Raw genomic sequence first — 26,410 nt, forward strand, 5'->3', positions numbered from 1 at the left:
TATGCCTTTCACGTGATTCGGCCCTTGAGGCCTTTTGCGAGATTTTGGTTTTCGATTTCTCTCTTTTTAAGTGCCCCCTTTTATCAAACTTCGGCCTAGGAAGGCCTTTTGCACGAACTTGGTTTGAAAGGCCCTTTGAAGACTTTCAGGCTACCTAGATGAATTGTGCGATGTTGTTTCTTAGCTAATTCCGGACTGGAAGCTGGTTTTACAAACTTAGGGTATTTTCGGCTAAAAAGATCATTTTGTATGTTCAAACTTTGTTCCATTTTTCGGCCTAAAAGACCATTTTGCGAGATTGCTTTCTATTTTAACATCACCCTTGATGAAATCCGGGCTCTGGAGAAGAAAGCAAGACTTACATTTCGCTTTACAATTTTAATGAAATTGCCAAACTTTAAAACCTTCCCCCTTTATAAAACAAGACATTTTTAGTTAAAATAAACAATTTTGGTTTATATTGCCTTAGGCTTTCAAATTTCGGTCTAAAAGGCCGAATTGCGATTTTTGTTTGGCCTCTTCACTTAATTACAAAGTTCGCCCTTTGTTTAATGATGAAGTTTGGCCATTTTATGGAAAGTGCGCGAACTTTGTTCTTTTGCGAACTTTATCTCCCACTTCGGCTTGGGAGGCCGATTTTCCAAATTTTCTTTGAATTTTAAGTTAAATGGCAAGTTTTGAGAGGTCTTTTAAAAAATGTGAACCTCACGTTTTAATCGTTCAACATAAAAGTTCGGCTATATTGGTCGCTTTGCTAGCTCTATTTCAAATTTCGGCCCCAGAGGCTGACTTTGCCCATTCGAGCTCGCATTTTGGTATTAACTAGCCGATTTTGGGCCTCTATGGGTGAATTTCGAGTCTCAAGGCCGATTTTTGAACTTTATATCATTTCGACCCTTTAGGCCGATTTTTCTTAGTCTTCAACTTTTGGCCTATGGGGTGAAATGGCGAACTTGGGAAGAATTTGGAGGCAACGAAAGGATTGGATTTTGCCTTGGGCTTTCCCTCATACGAAGACTTCAAGCATGGGGGTCCCCTGTCAAAGACGGGGATGGGGTGCAAAATGCACAACAGATACTTCATATATTGCATTGGTAGGTGTATTTTCTTGAAATTCCAAAGCTTCAAGGATTTTTCTTATTGTGGCCAGCTTCATGTTGGAAAAAATTATGTGGGTGTTTGATATCTCTACCCTTTCACGAAATGCTTTCTCATATATTTGGAGGATTTTGATTTGTATCAACTATGTGCATTAATGTGAAAAGTAGAATCGTATCTTACACAAATTGGTATCCTATGTCTTGCTACTCTCCTTCCTTGGAACTTGGAAGACATTCTAAATATTTTATTTTCCTGTTGAGTAACTAGCAAGGCCTTGATTGTGTTTCCCTCCATAAGAATGAATAGGTAGGAGCATAGTGAATCTTCTTGTTCTAGACCTTTGTTTGTGATGAATTGTTCTTCCTTATGACCATTGAATGAAATAATAAAAGAGCTAGCAGTTATATAGCCTTTTATCGAACAAATCACTTCTTCAACGAAATTTATTTTGTCTTCCAAAGGAAATCCTAACTGCATCTGTTACACATCTGTCAAAGGCGCTGGATATACCTAACTGGATAACAGCCTTGGTCTTTTATGAATTTTAGTTGGTTGGAGTTCTCAAACTGCAATGGCATTGGTTTTAGTTTATCTTCTCGATCTAGGTTACCGGGTTTGGCCCCCTAGTCCCCTAGTCCCCTAGTCCTGGTCCGGTCTGGTCCGGTCCGGGTCTGTGGTTCGGGTCCGGTTCGGTTGTGGTTCGGACAGGGTCCAATTTCCATAGGCTGGGTTCGAGCCAGAATGGACCCGGGCGGATCTAGGTCGAACCTGGGCGGACCCAGGTCGAACTTGGGCAGCCGACCGACCCAAAATACGTTTTTTTATGCCAAATTAATAGTTTTTTGAAATCCGCCAGTTAAAAAGTGAAAAATAAACCCTAAAAGTGACTTCTAAAACATAAACATGGCTTTCTCCTCATCGGATAGCGAGCAAGCTTATAGTGCAAGTGCAAGTGGCTAGCAAATTTAGAGAATCCACTTGATGATTAAACTTTAAATTGTTGAAAGTTGAAACAATGATACTTGAATATTTTGTCATTTTGATATTAAACTTGATGTATATGATGCTATTATGGTATGATCATGGTGCTATGATTACAAGTTTATGTTTTTTTTGTTGTTTATATGATGCTATGTGACATGCTAATCTTAATTCATGCTTATAGGCTGCACAAATATTAAAATATATATATATATATATATATATATATATATATATATATAATTTACATGTTTTTGTACTAACGAACCCAAACCCCTTTTCAAAATTTTGCCATACTGGCGTACCGGTTCTTCGAACCTGAACTGGTGGTCGAACCCGAACCGGCAACCTAGTTCTCGATACAAAGTTTGATTGGGTCTTAGAGATAGTTGTGGGAAGAAATTGTCAGTCCCTTGGCAATAATTTTAAAGATAATCTTGCAAACTGTATTGCATATTGCACAATAAAGTTCAAGTGTGTCAACCATATGCGTTTCAAATGTGAACATGGATCGTTTCCTTTGATTTTGGCAAGAGATTTTGACTATGATTGTCTAATTCTTGATCTTTTCTTCTATTTTTCCGTGTGAACATACCATCTTGGTTTTTTGGACTTCAGCAATCTTGCTCTTTGAATTGCCCTCATCAAAGAGTTTGTAAGCCTTGTATTTAATTCACTCTCCTCCTTTTACCCATATGGAATTTACAATATTGAAAAGCCCCATGAGTATTATTTGGTAATACATGTGTTGATTCAACACGTTAGGATTGCTTTTGAGATGGTTTATTCTACAGTTATTGTGTGGGACATGTAGACAATGATGACAATGACAAAGGTTTGCCACTAGTGAGAAAAAAACTGATAGATTGTGTGCTATGAACACATATAATGTGAGCTAGCTAAATACCTGGTAGGATCAAATTGAATGATGGTTTTTTTTTGCAAGTACAAATGCATGTGCTTACTGCCTCAAATACGTTTATGTTTGAGGTCGCGGGGTTGGGTGGATCACATTGTTTCCTGCAGTAGAAGGAAGTTAATCTGATTGGTGCAAACAATAGCTTTGAGCATTTGGATTTTGTTGGGGGCCGTAACTCCTTTGATTTTCCATGAAGGATATATCAGGTTTTGTCTAGGGTCATATTTATTGATTTTGGCTCCTATTTTTTGTTTGGTTGGCTGTGGGTGTCTAGATCTAAATCATTTATTGATTATTTTTTCCTAGTCATTGCAAATCTTTGATGGCTCACTTGGGTGCTTTTCTCTTCCTGTCCATAGATGTTGGCATATCCCAGATCTGAAGGCCATGTGGTATTGACTGCTATGTAAGCTTCTTGTTGCCCACATGTATTCCTTTTCCTGTTGGGCTTAACATCTTTTGAGACTGCCGTGAATTTGAAAGCTTCCTTGCTATTGGCAGTTCCTTCTGGGTTTTGGTTTATGTGTTTGTTGGTGTGTTCCTATTCTGTGACAGAAATTAGTTATATAACCCTTAACCTTTAACAATGATTTTAAAGTTTATATAGCATGGTTTTAGATTCTTTATATTATTAATAACTATACATCTTCTATTCAAGAATTAGTCAATTTTGGCAAATTTCATTCAAAACTTATTCTGATTATTTTTGTTTTATTTGGTTTATATTTTTTTGATGAATACATCTAACGGAAAAAATACACATGTTATTTCTTCCAGGGAGGACTTCAATCTCTAGTTGAATCTATAAAGGCAAAAGATCCAGATAAGGTGTCTAAAAATCTTTCCTCTTCACTGGAAACAATTGCGCAGTTGGAACTCTTACAGGTAATTCTTTTACAGATCTAGATAGTGCATTTGTTATTTGGAGGGGTGGGTCTCTTGAAATTTTTGTTAAAGTCTTGGAAAGCGTATTTATTTATAAAGGTAGTCTTTTAGGTCACTATCAAGTAATATTGTCACAATTGGGCTGTCAAGTATAACAAAATTCATTGGTTTGTGCCTATATTTTTATTCCTTTAAGTTTTCAAAGTAACTACCATCACATTTGGGGTTACATTTACCTATGGATGATAATCAGATCTATCTTATTTGCCATGATAATCATTATACATGTGCAGGAATATGATAAATCAAGCATAAACACATCAGCATTTAGTAAAGACAGCAAATAGCATAAACACTTCATTTTTATTTCTCACTTTACTGCATAATTGGCAATCCAGATAATTCTTCTGTTGTTTTATAGCTTCTTAAAAAATGCTTTCAGTATTCTTAACAGGACATGATGTCACCCATGATGATGTGAATAAATATATATAATATTATCAGTATCACAATCAACAAAAAATTCAGATTAAGAGCAGCAGCATAGGTGTTAACAGATCTTCTATTCCAAACATGATTAAGAGTGTTTAATGATACATGAAATGGTGACCAAATCATATTGTGCAACCTGTAAATACATATACCAGGTTTGATCTAATCTGAAGTGTGATAAATACATGTCTATTGTAGCAATAAATCACAAGATCATTTGTTCTTGAACATATAATACCTTTTTACCACTTTAACAATGAGTATTCTGGTCAATGTCAACATCTGAATTTTTTAATGTTGTAGTTTCGGTCAGATTAAATTGATCAAGAAACAACTGTCTAATCAGTATATGAAGATCATTATGTTATAAGCGATTTATGCTGATTGAATAAAATAAATTAACTATGCTCCGAAACTTTCATTAACCCGATAATCATTATCGATTAGAGAAATTGATATTAACCACCGCGATAAATCAAACATTAGTCATGCATTGTTATCATGGTTATATTATCGTTGATTATAATCGAATGGACATGTCTCATGTAGAGGCATGCCTCTACGTGGACTTAGTCCATGTAGAGACATGTCCCTACATGGACATGCCTCTCCGTCCGCATATTTATATCCTTTTCGGCCTGCATTTGGAAAACACATAACGTACATAAAACCAGTGCCACTACAAGTGCAGCCATCTTGCTATTACAAGTGTTACGATCCTTCATTGTTTTAAATCGCATTCTTACAAGCTTACAAATCGAACTTACCTGTTCACAACAACAGTAAATCTGAATCAGTTATTGAATCAAGGAGTGCATACATATAATAAAGAAAGGTATTATAATCTGATCTCATTTCCTTAACATGGTATCAGAGCCACATTGAAAATAATACCAAGAGCAAATATAATTACATAAAATCCAAAACACCATCAAGAAGAAAATAGCAATCATGGTGAATGGACTTAGATTTGAAGACTGACTCGAGGGTGCCACAAATTTCATCTCATGGAAACTCAGATTAATGATGACACTTAGAGAACAAGAATTAGACACATTTGTGGAAAATACCGTATCTATACCAGAGGATGAAGATGAGAAAATCCAATGGAAAAAGAGCAACAACAAAGCCATGAAGATCATAGTAGATGCAGTAAAAGATCATATAGTTCCTGCTATATCAAAGCTGGACACTGCACATGCCATGTTTACCTTCCTAGGAGACATGTATGAGATTAACAACACCAGCTGAGCTCTCTCACTAAAACAACAATTGCATCATGTAAAAATGAACAAGGGTGAATCTATTACATCTTATTTCATAAGAATAACTGAGTTAAGGGATCAATTATCTACAAGTGGACATACAATTGATGACAAAGAATTAACAATGCTGGCACTCAACGGACTTCCTACATCTTGGGAAGCATTTATTCAAGGGATAAGCGCACGATCCAAACTTCCAAAGTTCGATCGACTAAAAACCAACTGTATTCAGGAAGAGTCCAAACTAACAACCAGAGGTTTAGGGCTAAACAATACTAATGGAGAGATTCAAGTACTGAACACAAATTCTCACAAGAAAGGGAAGAAAGGAAACTTCAAACGAAAGAGGGGAAGAGACAACAATAAACATTCATTCAAAAGAAGGAAGGACATGTCTAAGGTACAATGCTATAGATGTGACCAATATGGACACCTTGCCGTGAAGTGCCCGGAAAGACTCAAGAATCAAGCCTCATTAGCTGAAATTAGTAAAGACAAAGATATAGAGAAAATGATGTTCTTTTCAGCCCTATCAAGTGAATTAATGATTAACAGGAATACTTGGGTCATTGACAACAGAGCATCTTGTCATATAACGGGATTCATAGAAAAACTGGATAGTTTTGAAGAAAACTCAAGAAGTCACCACAGGAGATAACTCCACCTACCTTGTGAAAGGAATCGGGGCCTGTACAGTTCATCTAAAATCTGGAGTTTCTCTTCAACTAACGGGAGTACTATTTTTACCAGACATCGAAAGAAATCTGGTTTCTATCTCAGCCCTTGAAGACAAAGGGTATCGAATCACCTTCTTGGATGGAAAAGTTCTAACCTGGCCTAAGAACTCAAACATAAAGAAGGCATACACAATAGGGATTCGAGATGGATGTTTATACAAACTTTGCAATGTTCAGACCCAAGCCTTAACTCATGATGTTTCCACTACTAATGAAATATGGCATAGAAGGTTAGGACATCTTCACTTCCGTGCCCTACCTTCCATAGAAAAACTTGTTACAAGACTACCTAAATTAAATCAAGAACACAAAGGGATTTGCAAGGGTTGTGTTTTAGGTAAGAACTCTAAGAGAACCTTTTATTGTAGTGAGAACAAATCCAAAAATATACTTGAATTTATTCACACTGACTTATGTGGTCCAATGACAGTACCCTCCTTAGGGGGGATTTTGTACTATGTTATTTTTGTTGATGACTACTCCAGGTGATTTAATTCCTAAAACTTAAAGAATCTAATGAAGTACTATCAAAATTTAAGGAATTTGTAATGTCCCCTTTTCTAGGTGACATGAGATGAGCAGGGGTTGACCTACCATTCGAGTTCCCGTAGGTCAATGACATGGTTAGGGGACTCATTCTGAGGGTTATGGAGCTTTGGAGGGGCTCTGTGAGCCATTTTGGTCCTTCAGACGACAGTTCCTATTTTTTAGGGAGAACTGGCAGTTGACTGAATGACCACCTGGGGGACCAAGGAGTAGAGCAGGATCTTTTTGAGCAGTTATAGGTGTTTGGAGAGAGTTTCCTACTTTTTAGGGCGATTCCCTACTTTTTTAGGAGGTTGTGGCAGTTTCCATATTTGAGGTTCCACGGGACCATACCATGGTTTCAGTTTCAGGAAGATTGGGTGTGTTTCCTAGTTTCTAGGAGTATCCCTAGATTTTAGGGATGGGACTGCCAGTTGGCCCATCTTGTCCGCCATCAGTCACAGACAGGTGACGAAGTCAGATTCATGTTTGGTTGGTTATTTTGGGCTATTATTGGATCTATGGAAATATTTTAATATATTTAAATATTTCCTAAGTTAGCGATTAAATAAATTAAAATAAGGCTATGTATATAGCCATTTTAGAGTAATAAGGGGTTTTTGGCTTCATCTGGTTTGATATGCCTATGTGTTATAGCTAGTTGGAAAGGTCTTGAACTTTGCTACATGATTCTCACCTCCCGGAGTCTTTTTGGATGCTTGAAGCTATTTATTCGCAATAAAGTGATATTTTTCTATAGTTTGATGCCATAATTGGGAAAGTGTCACTTGAATTATAAAGCGCAAGCTTTATTATTCTTTAGGGTTTGACTTGCAAAGGGAAAGGAGTTATAAGGAGATGAAAACCTAATTGATAGCATCTTTGATCATTTTGAAACTTGCAAATTTGGGAATTGCTCTGGAAGAGTGATTTTGGTCTGGGACGTAAACCCTAGGTTTGAACTTGCTGGGACATAGCCCTCAACAGGAGTTGACAGTGGATTTATCCAAGATTGCACAGAGATTGTTAGAGGTAGAAGACACATCTTCTTGGCCTGAAGATTTAGCGTGCATATTGGGGTTTCAACAGGGCGGCTGGTCTATTTCAGCTGGCACATGATTTGCAGCAGCTTCCACGCCTCCTTTTGCAACCACACCTTGTTTGTATGTTGGCTTGAAGGGTTGTATTCAGCTTATTTGGTCTTCCTTGTTCGTTGCCAGTAATATTCCTCCATCTGGCATCAATCCAGATTGAGAACAAGTCCAAATAAATCAACAACAAAAGGATCCATTTGGGATCTTTCAGAATTTAAGGTCTTAGTTGAAAACATGACTGGGAAAAGAATTAAAACTCTAAGGTCAGATAATGGGGGAGAATATATCTCTGAAAACTTTAAAGAATTTTGTAGTACAACCGGGATTAAGAGGGAGTACACTGTTCCTTACAACCCTCAACAAAATGGGGTAGCTGAAAGGAAAAATAGGACCATAGTAGAAGCAGCCAAGGCTATGATGCATGATCAAAACCTTCACACCTCATTTTGGGCTGAAGCCTCTAACACCGTTGTTTACATACAAAACAGATGTCCTCATTCTATTCTTGACAATATAAATCCTGAAGAAGCATTCACAGGAAATAAGCCTAACTTAAGTCACTTAAGAATATTTGGTTGTCCAGTCTACATCCACATTTCCAAGGAGGAAAGATCCAAACTAGAGCCATTAGGAAAGAAAGGGATATTTATTGGTTATAGTGAAACATCCAAAGCCTACAGGATATATGTTCCCGGTCAGAATATAATTGAGCTTAGCAGAGATGTAACTTTTGAAGAAGACATTGCATTCAAAATTTCTAAAAACACTAATGAAGCAGATGATGAGTCTTCTCAAGACGTGACCGAAGATCCTAGCATCGAGATTTAGAGGGAGATACTTGTAGAAGATAATGAACCGATGAATTCTACTCCTGAACCTCTTGAACTTGCTACTAATAGAAAAAGACCACTCTGGGCAAGGAAAACAAGTGAAGAAGCAGAGATCTATGCTGCACCCAAGGGGACATTTAGAGAAAGCAAGAAACCAAGAGGTTATTTAAACTATGTTGCTCTTATGAGTGAACTCATTAAATCCGAACCTCCAAATGTTGAAGAAGCCTTAAAAAATCAAGTTTGGAAGGATGCCATGATTGAAGAGTACCAATCCATTCTGAAGAATGATGTCTGGGATATTGTGCCTAGACCTAAAGGAAAATCAGTTGTTACATCCAGATGGCTATTTAAAATTAAACATGTAGCAGATGGAATTATTGAAAAACACAAAGCTAGATTTGTTGCTAGAGGGTTCTCTCAAAAGGTCGGAATTGATTATGAAGAAACATTTGCCCCTGTTGCTCGGTGCACTTCAGTAAGGACCATAATTGCTATTGCTACCTCAAAAGGATGGAAAATACACCAGATGGATGTAAAGACTGCATTTTTGAATGGTATCATAGAAGAAGAAGTATACCTAGAGCAACCTGAAGGTTTCACTATTCATAATAGTATTTCTCATGTTTGCAAATTGAAGAAGGCTCTCTATGGGCTCAAACAAGCCCCTAGAGCTTGGTATGAAAGAATAGATAGTTACCTCATCAAGTTAGGATTCTCCAAGAATGAAGCAGATCCTACCCTCTACTTCAAAGTAACAAATGGTAACATGTTAATTCTCGTCCTTTATGTTGATGATTTATTAATCATAGGTGAAGATTGTTTAGTCCTAAAGGTATAGTGGTGGATAATCAATAACCCAGTAGTACCTGCGTATACTAAGCATTCATAGAACAGAATAATTGTACATCATAACACGAATGACAGATGATAATAATCAGACCAGAAAGTTATATCTTTATTCCAATGTCTCCAATGGTTCATACATGATCCCCCCTGCCGAGCTTCCAACCAAACAATATATAGACCCGACGGTTGGCCAAGTTGCCAACTGCCACCAACTCCCAACTACCCGACAGGAACCTCTCGGCAATAGCAAAACATAAACACACATAACACACTTATAATTATTATTCGTACTAACATACGTTTTTACCCCTAACATTATCCCCCCCAAAAAACGTAGTCGTCTTCCAGACGACTCAGACAAGAGAAACTGAAATAAAACATGGCTAAGACTAAGAAGAGGGAGGAGGCGTCCCTGTAGTGGTAGTAGGCGGAGGTTGCTGCCCGGCCTGAGTTTTCAGATTCTTTTCTGCCATTAATTGCCGTTGCCATGCTTTCTTTACCATGTGAACAACTTCCATCAGCTTTCCATCTTTTTGCTCCAGCTGTGAGGTGAGCGTCGCCACCTGGGTTGCGAATGCCTGTGCCTCCTTCTCCTGCATGCTGCAGCGAGCCTCATATGTAGTCATCTTCATTTCCATCTCCTTCCTTGAGCTCTTTTCAATTGTGGCCAACTCCGTCTGCTTCCTGCTCTCTTTTTCCAGGGTTACTATGTAGGTCTGTTGGGCCTCTTTCTCCACTTGATGTTGCCGCATCTGTAAGTACGCCTCACGAAAAGTTCCCTCCATACTGCGGAAAGTGGTGCCTAAGGTGCCTGAGCCTCCTATCACGCGCCTGTGGGTCCAATTCTGAATCATCTCAGGTGTACTATTATCTGACCATCCCTGCTACTCAAGGTGCTGCGTGAACTCCTCTTTGCACCCCTGGGCCATAAAATGACACAGCTGTGTAGCATCGGCTGAATTACCGACCTCCATCTGTCTAGTCAGCTGAGCCATGCCGCGTGCAACATCCGAGAGTCCTTGCAGCTCCATTAGGAATCGTCTGAGTGAGCCTGTTGGGTCACTCGGATCAGGTGGTGTGATATGGAGTCCAGTGAGAGTCCCCTCCAGGCCACTGCTCTGCTCGTCCTTTCCCTGCTGCTTCTGATCAGTGGGTCTCTCCTTATCTAGGATAGTGACCTCGCTATCTGGAGTCACGTCGGGCCTGATAGCCATGTTATGTGGTGCAGGGGAGGGGGGCAAGTGTGGGGTGAGTGCGAACTGTCCTAGCCACCCATCCAGCGACGCGTCTATATCCTCATCTGTCATAGTACCCAGGGCTGCCTCTAAGTTAGCTGATGCCATACCAGTCTCCGCTACCATCGTACCAGTCCCCGTTCCCGTCGTACTAGTTCCTGTTGCCACTGTACCGGTCTCTGCTGCCATCGTACCAGTTCCTACTTCCGTCGTACCAGTTTCTGTTGCCACCGTACCAGTTTCTGTACCAGTTCCTTCTGCCAGTACGGCTAAACTGATCTGTGGCAACGATACTCGTCGTTGTGCCGACGGCTCCCCTTCCCCAATCCTCTGGAATAATACCCCCACAGGTCGTACATCTCATACGGGGCTAGCGATTGCAAGCGCCTCCTGAGGTACCAGGTGTGTCGAGGCTAATTTTGAGGGCGTAAACTTCACCCTCGTGCTCTTCCATTGTCCCCACAATCCCCCCTGCTGCTCCTCTTCTTCGTTTTCTTCCTGCTGGCACGACTCTGTTTCCTCCTCGTCTACGGTGGTGTGTTCTGACAAATGGAACCCTTCATCCCCACTTTCCAGTTCTTCCATTTCTTCCGCTTCCTCGGACTCCTCAGCACTGCTAACCTCTTCCACTTCCACAGATGTGTCTAGCTTCCTCCTCTTCCGTGTGGGCTGTGCTGTGTCGCCAAGGGTCTCCAGGGGAATGTAGTAGTACATAGTGGGTTTATTTGGTTCTACCCGTCCGTGAGGTTCGAACGTCCCCCAATCCTCTGACGGTACCTGTAGGCGTACTGTATCTAAGAACAAACTAATGGCATGATGGCACATGTAGAATGCTTTGTGCTCTAATCTCAAGAAGTCGTGAATGCGTTCTGCTAGGAGTTGCCCCTAGTTGTACACTTTCCCGCATCTGATCCTGTTCATTAACCCAATCATCCATATGGCGATATCTGAGGCCCGGCTGGCCCTTGTCAGGCGGCTTTTAACTAGGTCCATCAACATCCTCCACTCTCCTGGTGCGATAAAACTACACTTCATTCCTTTGCTGTCGACCCAGACGCTCTTCCACTGTTCTTCTGTGAGGTCGTCTCGGCACACCAAGTCTATCAACCATTTTTTCTTCTCTTTGGTAAGGTTTTTGGTTGGTTTGGCAGCAACTGCTCCTTTATCCGGTATGCCAAATACACGCCTAAAATCCTTAGGTTTGAATGAAACCCGCACTGTGTGCCCTTGAAACTGGATGACTGAAGCTCGTTCGTGAGGGTTATACCCGGATACCATGGTCCGTAGGACTGGCTTGAACTCTTTAATGTTAAATATGGGCATCTGCACAGCGTGGTCGACCTGTGCTTTTTTAAGCGATTCCTTTATCACATGGTCTGGAGGGTTTTCCTCCCACCAGGTACGGCATTCACTCCCAGTCACACTCTTGAATGCTACATTTGCGGCTGTGAGTTCCTCTGAGTCCTTCGTTGCCTTCAGTCTGCTCCTGGTTTTCCTGCTGCTGGCAGGCTCTGTGGCAGTCATGGTTGTACTGCAACTGCCTTTCTCTGCCCTTCTGCCCATACCCCTTCCAGAGTCGGTATTATAACTGCCTGACAGATTGTCTCACTAGTTGGTGCAGCCCATTGTGTCACTTTTCACTTCCTTGTTGTACGGCCTCCTTATTTGTCCTGTTGAATGCCTACCATACGGATATCTTTGCCTGTCCACCTGGTACCTTACGCCGTACAGATCTCCCTGTCTGCGTGACTGATGCCGTACGGACTTTGCCTTATGGGTGGGGTTGATGCTGATTGCCGTACGGATGTTGCTGGCCGTATGGATGCTATTGGCCGTACGGGCACTGTTGGCCGTACGAATGCCTCTGTCTGTCTGGCAACTGTCACTGCTTGTTGTCATACGGATATCTCTGTTGTCGCTGTTGCTTGCCGTACGGATATCTTTGCTCTGTACGTACTGGCGAAAATGGGTCGTACACAGTACGGTGAGGGACTGCCTTCGGAGGTTATGGACATACGGTAGCTCCGTACGCCGTACGGTACTACCAGTTGGTAATGCCTTGCTTCTCCTAAGTCGTACTCGTACGACAGTTGGTCTGCTTTTCCTCGGCCAATTCCAGTCCCTGTATGCCGTACACCGTATGGAGCTTGTGTGTCGTGCCTGTGCTCCCCTTTCGATGAGTTTTGTATACCGTACGGTATGACCTCTGTGTTGCATTGTGGACTCTTTCTTGCACGCCGTACGTCGTACGGTATAGCCTTCCGATTTTCGTGCCCTCTTGATCGTTCACCCCGTGCACTATGCGGAATTGTCCCCTCTTGTGCGTCCGTACACGTACTCCTGACTATTGTCTCTGTCCTTGAAGTATTCCCCTGATCCGTACGGTGTACTACTTCCCTTCGTACACCCAGTCTTGTCTGTCTGTCAGGTCCATCATCCTGCGTTGTGTCTAATGAGGCTTTGTGGGGGTTTTTATAAGCTTTTCCCTTTGCCAGAATTAGGGTTAGGTAAAAATGCCTTGTCAATTTAATATAAAATAATTGTTTCTTCAGCAGTCTCACTTTTTCCCTATTATTTTTACTTCTACTTGCCTGATTTTTTAATTTGTTCCTACCTGCTGATTGAGTTTCGAACTTACTTGCTTTTTTCCAGTACCTTTCTTCCTCACCCTTCCAAGCCCCCAGGTTTTTTTTTAGTCGTCTTGTTTCTTTCATCTGACATGACTTTTTTAATATTAGCTTCCACGCCTTTAATTTGCCCAGGTACCTTTTGGCCTGATTGTGCTCTCTGGCTGGCCTCCTACAAGTCTCTGGCCAGTTGACTATATTTGTTTTTCCGGTTGCAAAGTTCCCCTGTCTCCTTTGTTTCCATCTGGTTGGCCTTTTATTTTGCTCTTTCCTCCCTTCCTTCCTTGGTTCGACATTCCTCGTCTTATGCTCCTTCCATTTCTTGTTTAGTTCCCATTCGGAATCTCCCTCCTCATTGTTCCTCCTCTTCACCCCTGGTGTATTGTTGGGTGTCCTCATTTTTATTTCTGAGTCATGCAACCAAGTACACACATGTGGTAGTCTTCTGTAGCATTCTTGGGCGCAGGAGGTCCCTACGTATTCCAGGTCCCATATTTTGTCCACCAGTGGTGCGGGTCCCACATCCTTGTAGCGGCCATCAATGTACCGGTCCCCGTATTGGTGGTACCATTTTACTTTTTCTTCGTCGATCTCCGGTGGTCCAACCCGATTGGGAATCACCCGATATAATGAGTTAGGTCCAGCCTCCATCTCGCCTGCCCCGGACGCGATGATAAATAGATCCTCTGTCTTCAGTACCATTTTTAATCATGGTCCCAGGGTTGCCCCATATTCTTCCAGGTTGAGTTCGTCCTCTAGGTCTCTCGGCTCCACTTCTGTAAGTGGGTTCCCAGTTTTCCTCTGAGCTTCCGCTTCTTTGTCGATGTCATATGTGACGTACCCTTCCCGAGCTCCTTCGTATGGCGCCCGTTTTTTCCAATATCTCGAGACCCGTACCCACACAGCTGGGTCTCCGAAATACGCATTCGTGAGATGTTTGTGAATCCTGGGGACTGCTACACCTTCCACCCTTTTTGGTACAAGTCGTTCTTCTATGGTCGTTAAGGGCTTTGCCCAATCGTCATCCCTCCTGTAGGGTTCCTCTTGTACTACTGGGTCTTCCTGGATCTCCTTGTCTTGACCAATGGTCCAATGTCCTCTCGTGGCATATCCTAGCATGTTGATCCCAATCACAGGTTTATTTCTTTCCCTGTAGATTTTTAACTTGGAACCATTCATGGGGTCCCTGATCGGATTGTTATCCAGAGTTGCTAGTTTCACTGATCCGTTACTGTCGACCTCTCTGATTTTATAGGGCCCGAGCCACTGGACCTTGAACTTCCCTGGTCGAAGTTCATTCCGACCCTTATACTTCAAAACTAACTGTCCTGGTCGGAAATTGGCTTTCCGCAGATGCTGGTCGTGCCAATGCTTCCACCGACGTTGTGCCACCTCAGTCGCCCATTGTGCCTTCAGTCTCCGTTCATCCAGCTTTACCAACCCATCTAGCCTTGCATTCATGCTTTCGGTGTCCCCTAATCGATTTTCTACCGCCACCCAAAGGCTTGGCACGGTGTACTCGACTGGTACCACTGCCTCCTGGCCGTACATGAGTTGGAACGGTGTATGCCCGGTAGTGACTTTGTGTGTTGTACGGTAGGCCCATAGCACGACTGGTAGTCTTTCCTCCCAGTCCTCTTGTTCCACCCCACATGACTTGTAAATTATTGATACCAACACTTCGTTGGTTGCCTCTGCCTGGCCATTGGCACGGGGATAGTACGGGCTAGATAGGTTATGGAATATTTTAAATTCCACGGTCATGGTACGGATTACCTGATTGACGAAGTGCACTCCTTTGTCGCTAGTGATTCGAAGTGGTATCCCGTACTTGGTGACAATCTGTTCGTACAAGAACCATGTCGTACTCAAAGCTGTGTTATCGGGCAAGGCCCTAGCTTCTCCCCACTTAGTGAGGTATTCTGTGGCTACCACAATGTACTTGCAGCGGTGCAGGCTACTTGGTTTCAAAGGTCCCACAAAGTCCAGACCCCATCGTTCGAATAGTTCTTGCGGCTGGGAAGGAAAGAGAGGCATGAAGTCCCTCTTGAGGGGTTTTCCGGCTCGTTGACAGGTGTCGCATCCGATCACCCACTCTCGGGCGTCTGTGTGTAGAGTTGGCCACCATAGCCCTGCCAGGAGCACTTTCCTGGCGGTTGCATCTGGTCGCATATGTCCACCTGCCAATCCGTCGTGTGCCTCCTTTAGTACACCGCAGACTTCCTCCTCCATGACACACCTCCTCAGGATTTGGTCGGGGTCCATCTTGTATAGGAGTCCATTAATTAGTTGGAAGGTTTTTCTCTTTAGTGCCAATTTCCTCCATTCCCCTGGAGGCATCTCACTTGGAAATGTGGAAGTAGATAGATACTGCCCTATCTTTTCATACTAGGTTGGCAGTATTGCAATTTGGAACAAGTGGGCATCTGGGAAATCTTCGTTCACTCCCTCGGCCGGTTCTCCTGATCTGATCCTTGATAGCCGATCTGCTATCACATGGGTTTTTCCTGGCCGTACGACAATGGTGAAGGTGAATTCTTGTAAAAGCAGTAGCCACCGGCTTACCCTTCCTTGGATGATTGGTTTATTCACTAGGTACATTAGCGCCTGGTGGTCCACATAAAATGTGAACAGTGTGGCGAACAAGTAGTGTCGGAACTTCTGAACTGCATACACCATCCCTAGTGCCTCTCGTTCCGTTGTGCTATAGTTTCTTTCTGCTTTTGATAGGAGTCGACTTGCGAAGAAAACGGAATGGTCTAGTCCTTGTGCCCCTACCTGGGCGAGGGTAGCACCAATTGCAAAGTTGGAGGCGTCCACGTGCACGTGAAATTCTTTGTTCCAGTCTGGGTTTACCAATATCGGTGCACTCACTAGTCGGTCTTTTAATTCCGTGAAGGCTTCTTCTTGCTCCGTACCCCATACAAACGGCTCTCCCTTCCTTGTCAACTTATCTAATGGCCACGACACCTGCGCAAAGCCCTTGATGAACCTCCAGTAGTAGCCTATGTGGCCGAGGAATGATTTCACCCCTATTACGTTTGTTGGACTTTCCATGTTGACAATTACTCCTATCTTGTCTGGGTTTGTCTTCAATCCTTCCTTACAGACGATGTGGCCCAGGAGTTTCCCTTGTGGTACCATAAATCTGCACTTCTTTGGGTTTAGAGCTAGCCTAGCCTTCCGACATCTCTCCATGCACTCTCCCAAGGCCTTCAAATGAGTGTCCTGATCGCTGAAAATCGACCAGTCATCCAGGAATGCTCTAAAATTTCCTACTGACATCTTGTCAAAAATGTGCAGAATTATTCGCTGGAAGGTCGCGGGTGCGTTGCATAGCCCGAAGGGCATGCGGTTATAGGCATACACTCCTTCCTCCACCACAAATGTGGTCTTCAGCTTATCTTCTTCCGCGATACTTATCTAGTTGTACCCGAAGAATCCATCTAGGAATGTGTACATCTCGTGCCCGGCGACTTCTTCCAGAATACTGTCAGTGAATGGAATCGGGAATGGATCCTTTATGGTTACTGCATTTAGGTACCTAAAGTCCACACATATCCTTATCTGATTAGCTTCTTTTTTAAGGGAGATGACTATTGGGGAAACCCAGTCACTTGTCTCCACTTTGAATATGATCCCTGCTTCTAGCATTTTGTTGATCTCCTCATTGACTCTGGCTGCATAGTTTTTGTTCATCCTATACGGCCTCCTTCGTACCGGTTGGGCTCCTGGTACGAGGGTTATGCGATGTACGCACAGCTCTGGTGGTACTCCTTTCAAGTCTTTGTAGGTCCAGGCGAAAACATCTTTATATTCCAGAAATATCTTGAAGGCTGCTGCCTTCAGTACCGGGTTCCAGTCATCTCCTACCAGTATCATCTGAGGTACTGCTTCGTTGCCTAGGTTAATCTTCTCCACATCTCGTTCCTCATACTTGATGGGTTTATGCCTGTCAAACTGGTGTGCTGGCGTGCCATCCACTCTTGCCATTCCTTCTTGATATCTACCATACTCTGGGGGAAAGGATTGTTGCTCCGTCTCCTTGCTTGATTCTCCTAACTCACATATTTGCAGCATGTGACATTCCGGGTGGAAGACCTCATAGTCCTCCATTTGCTAATGGAAAAGTCCTGCCATCGAACCGGCTCCATCCTCCGAACACCCGTCTAACTCCAGTACTCCTTCGTCGGGTTCTTTCTCGCCTCTGCCTCCTTCAGAGCCCCACTCCCATTGATTGGAATCTTCTGAATCGGAGTTTGATGACGCGAGCTCTTCGCTAACGGACTGGTTCCTGAGATCAATTACATACTTATGACCATCACTCTCGATTGAGAGCGTATTCCTTTTCTAGTTGTGATTAGCTTTGGCCATGATCAGCCACTCCCTTCCTAGAAGAGCGTCGTACGCTTTCCTTTCCATTGGAATGACTACAAAATCCAGGATGAACTGTTGTGTCCCAATTACCACCTTTTGTGCCATGAGGGTGCCGAGGGGTTTGATACCGTGTTGGTCGGCACTGACCAGGTGGAAGGTTGGTGGCCAGAGGGTAGGCTTACCAAGGCTTTGCCAAGTTCCCTCCGGTAGTACATTGACTCCGGACCCGCCATCAACGATGGTGTTAGTAAGCTTCTGCCCCATTATATCCATCTCTACTACTGCTGGTTTCCGCCCAACGCCCACCGCGAGTAGCATAGGATTCATGGCATCCGTACCAGGTTCCTTCCCTGGGTCCGTACTACATGGGTCCGCCACCGTTTGGTGTTCCTGTCCAGAGGTAGTGTCCATGGTTATATTTGTCAAAGCCATCCTTATCTGTGGCATGGTCTGCAGAAGGTCGTACACCCGTACAGGTATTGTGGTTTGTAACATCTGCTTGATGATAATTTTTTCTGGTTCCAACTGGACCGACGTATCGGCGGCCAAGTGCGAGGCCCTCCGTTCTCCAGCCATCGCCCGTTGGATATCTGCCCTTGCCTCCTGAAGTCTTTCTTTTTCTGTACGAGGGTCCGGGTACATGGCTTTCTTATTTTGCAACCTTGTGATTGCTAGTACGTCTTCCTTTGATCCCTCTACATCGAGCATGTTCACCCCTTTTTGCTTTGGGCAATCTATGTCCTCGTGATTCCTTGGACCACACCATCTGCACAACAAACTTCCTACATCACCTCCGTTTTGGCATTCTCGGGCAAAGTGACCCCATTCATTGCACTTCCTGCACTGAATCATGGGTCGCCCCTTCCTGTCGTATTGAATTCTGCTCCTTGGTGTGTTATTATTGGATCTGTTGTTCCCTCGTTGATTGTTTCTATATCCTCCGGGTGAGGCATCAGGGTTTGTTGTTGGCCTTGGAGGCGTTGCTGGTGGTGTGGTTTGGTCGGGTTGGGCATAGAGCACTTGTGTGCTCCGTGCCTTCAAGTTGTACGGGCATTCCTTGGTGGAATGTCCCGTTATTTGGCAGATGTCACAGAAGACTTTTCGGGGACAACCTCCTTTAGTGTGCCCTTCGGTCTTGCAGTCAGTACACCATAGTTCTTTTCCTTCCGTACCACTTTCTTTGTCACCTTTTAACTCCTTCATCATCCTCATCATATCTTTGCGGAGTGCTTGCACTGTTTTTGATCCTCCATCGTTGTCGTCGTCCGTACTGTCACCATCGCTGCTCAGTCGCTTCCCCCGGGATGTCTTGTTTTCACTTTCAATATCCATGGCACGATTGTATGCTTCATTGTACGATGGCGGAGGTACTACTTTCATTGTCCTTCTCAGGGATGGTACCAATCCTTCCACGAACCACTGCTTCTTGAGGCCATCCGCCGGCTAGTTCTCCATTTTGTTCAGTAGTTCCCTCAGCCGTCTGTTATATGCGCATACACTTTCGTTTTTTCCTTGTTTGGTGTTGTAAATTTCCGCCACAATCTCGTTGTCGTCCCGTAGGAGTTTGAATTCTCCCTCGAAGGCCTTCTTCAGATTGTTCCAGGATGTTTTATGCTACGCATCGAGATCTGTGTACCAGTCAATTGCTATTCCTCGCAAGGTGGCTGGAAATGCCTTCACCCAGTAGTCCCGGTCGTCCTGGCCATTTGCTTCCCAAATGGTAACGCATGTCTTGCAATGCTGTACGGGATCCTCTGATCTGTCGCCCATGAATTTTGGAAGTTTTTGTTTCTCTGGGGTGTGTGCCATCGTTCTTTTCTGTGTGGTTTTATGTAGTGCCTGGAACTGGCTATATGCCGGGAAGGTACTATGTGTCCGGGTGGTGCCGTACGCTCCTGGTCTAGTTGGGTCCCTGCTAATCGGGCTTTGGTCACCTTCACTTCTATAGTCCCTCCTTCCCGAGGTTTCCGGGTCCGATCTTCCTATTTTGATGCCCTTTGACAACGACAAGTTTTTAATGCCGGACAATGTTGCTTCGAAAATAGTGGCGATTTCCTCGTGCAGGTCTCGTACCGTCTCCTCTCCTTGTTCGGAAAATTCCGATTGGGTGCTTTGTGATTCGGTTCCGGAGTCTTCTTCACTTGACGTCGAGTGTGGGGCCTGGTCGGCGAGATCTTCCTCCGCTATGTCTGGAAGTGGCAGGTTCCTGGCGACCTCGGCCAACTCCTTCCACATACACGGTTTTTGCCTCTCCCGACTACGACTCCGACTCACACTCTGACTTCTGTTGTGTTTCTCCGGACTCCTTGAGTTGGCAACCTCTCTTAGTCGCTATCTCCTGTTGGCCTGTTCTTTTATGCGGAGGGATCGCCGTACAGTTCCCTCGTTTACTCCTTCGGTAGCAGTGGTACGTTTGTCTTTGTTCGGCCGTAGGGGCATCAAGTGCCAGAGGTACGACGCTGACTGACCTCCCTCTCCTCTTCCTCCCTACGACTTCGTTCCTCGTACTGTCGGAGAACTTGTTGCCGCCGAAGTTCCTTTGCCGTTTTCTCCCTTTGGTCTTGGAGTGCAATCAAATTTCTGGCGAGTAACCTTGGAATACTTCCGAGTAGGTCAAAGACGGGGGTGCCGACGGTGAGTTCACCACGTACCATACCTTCTGAGACGGCTCTCTCCTGAGCCTCTCACCGTACGTACTGTGTGACTGACACGTCCCACAACTCCACCAAGTTTGCCGTCAATTGATCCTCTTGTTCCTCTTCTGCGGTACTCTCTTCGTGCATGTCGCTGTCCATGACAATTAATTGCTGGTTAAATGGTCGGCCCATTAATTGCTTCCGCCTGCCGCCATGGTTATCTCCAGGTTCGTTCAGGCAACTGCGCCAAAATGTTTAGTCCTAAAGGTATAGTGGTGGATAATCAATAACCCAGTAGTACCTACGTATACTAAGCATTCATAGAATAGAATAATTGTACATCATAACACGAATGACAGATGATAATAATCAGACCAGAAAGTTATATCTTTATTCCAATGTCTCCAATGGTTCATACATGATCCCCCCCGCCGAGCTTCCAACCAAACAATATATAGACCCGACGGTTGGCCAAGTTGCCAACTGCCACCAACTCCCAACTACCCGATGGGAACCTCTCGGCAATAGCAAAACATAAACACACATAACACACTTATAATTATTATTCGTACTAACATATGTTTTTACACTTATAATCATAAAATGCAAACAAGATTTGGCTTTTGAATTTTATATGAAAGACTTGGGTCTCCTGCATTACTTTCTGGGACTAGAAGTATGGCAAGAAGACAATTATATCATTCTGAATCAAGGTAAATACACTATTGATATTCTAAACAGATTTGGAATGATGGACAACAAACCTATGTCTACACCCATGGAAATGAATCTACATAAACTAAAAGATGCAACCTCTGAGTCAGAATTAGTCAATCCTACTCTCTATCGACAGATAATTGGATCATTGATGTACTTGGTAAATACTAGGCCAGACATTTGTTATGCAACAAACACTCTAAGTTAATTCATGTCTGAACCCAGGAAAATACACCTTGTAGCAGCAAAACCCATCATGAGGTATCTACGTGGAACTATTGGACTGGGACTAAAATATGATAATGTAGAGATATGTCTACACGGATATTTTACTCAGATTGGGCTGGTAGTGTTGTTGATCGTAAAAGTACTTTAGGGTGCTGTTTTAGCTTGGGATCTGCCATGATATCCTGGTTCAACAGAAAGCAATCTTCAGTTGAACAGAGCTCCACGGAAGCTGAGTACATTGCAGCATCAATGGGAGCTCGAGAAGTAGTATGGTTGAGGAAACTACTGGTACGATTGTTTGGACAATCCATGAACCCCACTATTATACACTGTGATAATCAAAGCTGTATTAAGCTTTCTATGAATCCGGTATTTCATAACAGATCAAAACATATTGAGATCCCCTACCATTACATCAGGGATATGGTGGAAAGAAATGTCATACAATTGAAATATATCAACACGGATGAACAAACTGTAGACATCTTAACCAAGCCCCTCTCCAAATTAAAAGTGAATCACTTCAGTGGTAAACTTGGTATGGGAAGAATGTAATTATATTTTCTGAGGTTGAGTCTCAGTAATGTTTTAATGTTAAAAGATATCGATGTTATTTTTTCATGTGAGTTACTACATGATTCTGTAGAGACATCTTGGAAGGTGACGATCTTTCACTGATGTCTGATTATGGTTACTATTGTAAGGTGCCGATCTTATAAATAGTTTAACCTGCTGTCATGATGGATATTATATGAATAATGTCTATGGAGATCATGATAGTGTATATCTCTTATGTAACTGAGTTACTAAGATATGGCATGATGGATACTATGAGATTTAGTATCAATGGAGACATCATGTGCAGATATCCTCCTTGATAGGCATCATGAGACTTGATGCCAGTGCACATATCAAGGAAGATATAAGTATGGTGAATATCCTATGGTTGATATTCTTGAATGTACCATACCTTGATGATTATTTCCTCTCTGATAACTTGAGAGTACAGTATATTGATCATACCACAATCCTCTCTAGCTAAGAGGGAGTGTTAATGTTGTAGCTTCGGTCAGATTAAATTGATCAAGAAACAACTGTCTAATCAGTATATGAAGATCATTATGTTATAAGCGATTTATGCTGATTGAATAAAATAAATTAACTATGCTCCGAAACTTTCATTAACCCGATAATCATTATCGATTAGAGAAATCGATATTAACCACTGCGATAAATTAAACATCAGTCATGCATTGTTATCGTGGTTGTATTATTGTTGATTATAATCGAATGACATGTCTCATGTAGAGGTATGCCTCCACTTGGACTTAGTCCACGCAGAGACATATCCCTACATGGACATGCCTCTCTGTCTGCATATTTATATCCTTTTCGGCCTGCATTTGGAAAACACATAACGTACATAAAACCAGTGCCACTACAAGTGCAGCCATCTCGCTATTACAAGTGCTACGATCCTTCATTGTTTTAAATCGCATTCTTACAAGCTTAGTTCACAACAGTAGTAAATCTGAATCAGTTATTGAATCAAGGAGTGCATACATATAATAAAGAAAGGTATTATAATCTGATCTCATTTCCTTAACATGAATTGTCAAGCAGAAAGGAGAGAGAATATCATGAGGGTGCTTTTCCACTCACCACAGAGCCAACATTTTTCCTCTATTAACCACCCATACTAGGTGCAACTCTACCATGGACAGCTATACACTCTCTGGTCTATTTTCACCAAAAATTTGCATTCTTTTCCATAGGTATTTTTGTCAAATAGTTTGCATGTATGCTGGTTACAAGTTTCAGATTTGCTTGTATGTCTTGGTATATTGCTGGTATGAATTTCAATTGTAGATATATACAAAAAATATTCACAATTATGCAAGTAAAGAACAGATACATACAATCAAACTGAAACTGAAAATGTATATTCTCTTAAATAACAGACTATAGGGCTTTCAATAAAGGAATTTTGCTTCAGAAAACAATGACAGAAAGAAACTTATTCTTTCTCAGAAGACAATAAATGCCAATACATAAGATATTTCTGATCTTCCACTATCTATGATAAATTGTGTTGCTATAGCCTTCAACTCCAGCAACCTCCTTATATGAAGATCATATTATTTCAGATGAGCAAATGAATATCATCCCTGCCAATTAATAGAGTGGCAGCTGCAAACTAAATTGCGTGGATTCCAAATTTTCAGTGCCGTATCATAATTTCCCAAGCATGTCTTTCATACTATCAGCTCTTATTGTCTATCACTGTGCTGATTCACATGCCCAAAACCTGCCCAATCTGCTCTGAATATTCTCATGCCCGTGCATACAATGAAGGCGATTTTATTGTGACAGTTGACCCAATTAATTTGTTTATTGTCTGCTCAAACATAATAAAAGGGGGTCGTACAACAATAAGGTAAATACTAAATGCAACAATAAACCTTGAATGGTGTCAATAATGTGCTCAGTTTAATGTGTAGAGACCAAAGAAACAGAAATCGCCTGGAATCGCCCAAACTCGGCGAGTCCGAGTTCGAGTCACCCCCCACGAGTTCAGCAAACTCGGACTCGGACTCGGCCAAGTCCAGGGGGCAAACTCGCCCAACTCGCGGGGCAAAATCGCCCAAACTCACGAGTCCCGTCGCGCGAACTCAGTCGGCATTGGGCATGAAAAAAGGCATTCAAAAAACACATTTTAAAAAGTTTTTTTAAGTTTTTTTATTTTTGCTTTATTGTCCACTGATTGGGTCGACCAGGTAGATATAGAGGCTGAGGCTATAGCCATGGCAGAGGAGGAGCAAAGAGAACGAGTAGAGACAAGAGAGCCAGAGGCAGACAGTGACACATATATTCCTGATGTTGGTGAGGTTGGCATGGTGTCACGGGGAGAGGCTATGGCTGCCGAATCATCCAGGACCTACCTTAGACGCCTTCGCAGGGGCCTGGGGCCGGGGGATGCAGACTCCTCTGAGCCATAGGCTTGCAGTTGTATTTACCTTTGGTATTTGTATGGAACATTTGATGATGATCATATGATGACATGGATTTTTTATTTCATGAGTTTTGTAATATTGTATACATTTGACAATATTTATATATCTATGTTTGTTATTTCCTTCAGCTACAATTTGTGTTTATGCTTATGTGATTGATGTATACTTGTGTATGTAATCAAATGAGCCAAGTTTGATGATGTTATTGTGTCTTTAAGGTGTAATTAATAAAGGGTGCATGAAACAAGTTTTAAATCTTTAAAAATCTCTAAATTTCTTGAGTTTTTCACTTTGCCGAGTCTAGTCGAGTTTGAAGCCGAGACTGACTTCGAGTCCCGAGTCCGAGTCTGAGTCAGCCTTGCCGAGTTCGAGTTGAGTCCAAGTCCCGTTTCTTTGGCAGAGACTGATATCAATCCTTGAAAATGGTGTCCAACATAGAGTCGTTGGAGTATGACATATTCACGCCAAAGCTAATATTTTTCCATTCCCATGAGTTTTAGAAATCGATGAGTTTGAATGGTCAATCAAATCACCAAAAAATTAAATTTTTTTTCACCCAACATTAATGGCATTATTCTTTAGAATTAATATATAGTAATTCTCCCAGCTATGATATTCGTATTCTAAAGATTAAATCAACACCTCTGAATTTTTTTTTTCATAGAAGGCTTTACAAATTTTGATCATTGAAGCCCAATTTTAAATTTTAAAATAAATCCATCCAATAGGCTCAATGGGTTTTTATCCAAACAACTCAAACACTCGAGGTTTTTCGTCCTAGGGCATGCTGAACTTGAAACACAAGCTCTCCAATAAACTCTAAAACACCACAATTCAAGAATGGATGCCAAATGACTTGCCAACATCTCATTTTAAAGTCCTAGCTGGATCTTCTAGAAAAGTCTAATTTAACCTCTTTAAAGCTGTTGACATGTTTGTCATTGATGTCACCCCTGCATGCATAGTTTGAATATAATCAATAACACATTCAGATCATTACACAAAGAAAGCACAATTGACATTGATGTCAAAGTATATAGAACATTAACATTTTGTTGTCTTTCTGTTGTTGCCAAAGAGATAAATAATAAAAGAACATAGGTTGTGCATTTCACCTTCTTCCGTTGATTTGACATTTGCCTTTTGGTTGTGATCCAATCTGAATTTGTCTCATATTTTTCTTTCCTTTGGTGATATCCGTATATGCATTCTATATGTGTTTTTTTCTCTCAGCTCAAGGCATGTGAACACAAGCATAGAAAAGAATCATGGCAATCACAAGGACATGAATATGAATGTAATATCCCCATTTTTTTTTTTTTGATTTTAACAATTTTACAAGACACCAACACCCGTTAGGGTTAGAATAATGAAATCTAAACCAACTGAAAAGAACCCTACACCTTTTGATCACCGAGAGCCCAAGCTGGGAGGGTGAGAGCATATGGTGGTAGGGGATCGTTAGATGCAAACTTCTGAAAATGCTTATTACAATAATGGGTGGCAAGCCAGCCCCTTCCACTTTCCAGCGGGTAAAACAGGGAAACTTGGCAATAAACCAGCCAAGTAAACAAGAACACACTCAAGCACAAATCACTCTACTGCGATATTTCAGCGGAAGGACTTATTACTAAACAAACTCAACTCAACCGCTTATGCAGGGGGAGGACAATACAAAGAAATTACAAATCAACTCTACCACTTATGCAGCGTGAGGACATGAATGAAAATTACAATCACTCTACCGCTTGTGTAGTGGGAGGATAGTATTACAGAGACAAATGTAGGCGGCAAGCTAGCCTCTTCCACTTTTCAGCGGGGGTTTGCTTTACAACCTAGAAATGGCTGTTAGTAATACTATCCAGTCTTAAAATAAAGAGATACAATGCATAAGAAAG

General features: G+C 42.3%; 1 protein-coding gene across 1 annotated transcript in view; it reads left to right on the forward strand.

The window, feature by feature from the left end:
* The window catches only part of LOC131072891 (peptidyl-prolyl cis-trans isomerase CYP37, chloroplastic), a 155,565-nt gene that overhangs the window by 55,956 nt on the left and 73,199 nt on the right, over nucleotides 1-26,410 (forward strand). The window contains exon 5 of the mRNA XM_059211637.1: nucleotides 3,779-3,886. Within this exon, the coding sequence (XP_059067620.1) occupies nucleotides 3,779-3,886 (108 nt within the window). The remainder of the gene's footprint in view (nucleotides 1-3,778; nucleotides 3,887-26,410) is intronic.

This window comes from Cryptomeria japonica, chromosome 9, assembly GCF_030272615.1.
Source record: "Cryptomeria japonica chromosome 9, Sugi_1.0, whole genome shotgun sequence".
NCBI classification, from domain to species: Eukaryota; Viridiplantae; Streptophyta; class Pinopsida; order Cupressales; family Cupressaceae; genus Cryptomeria; species Cryptomeria japonica.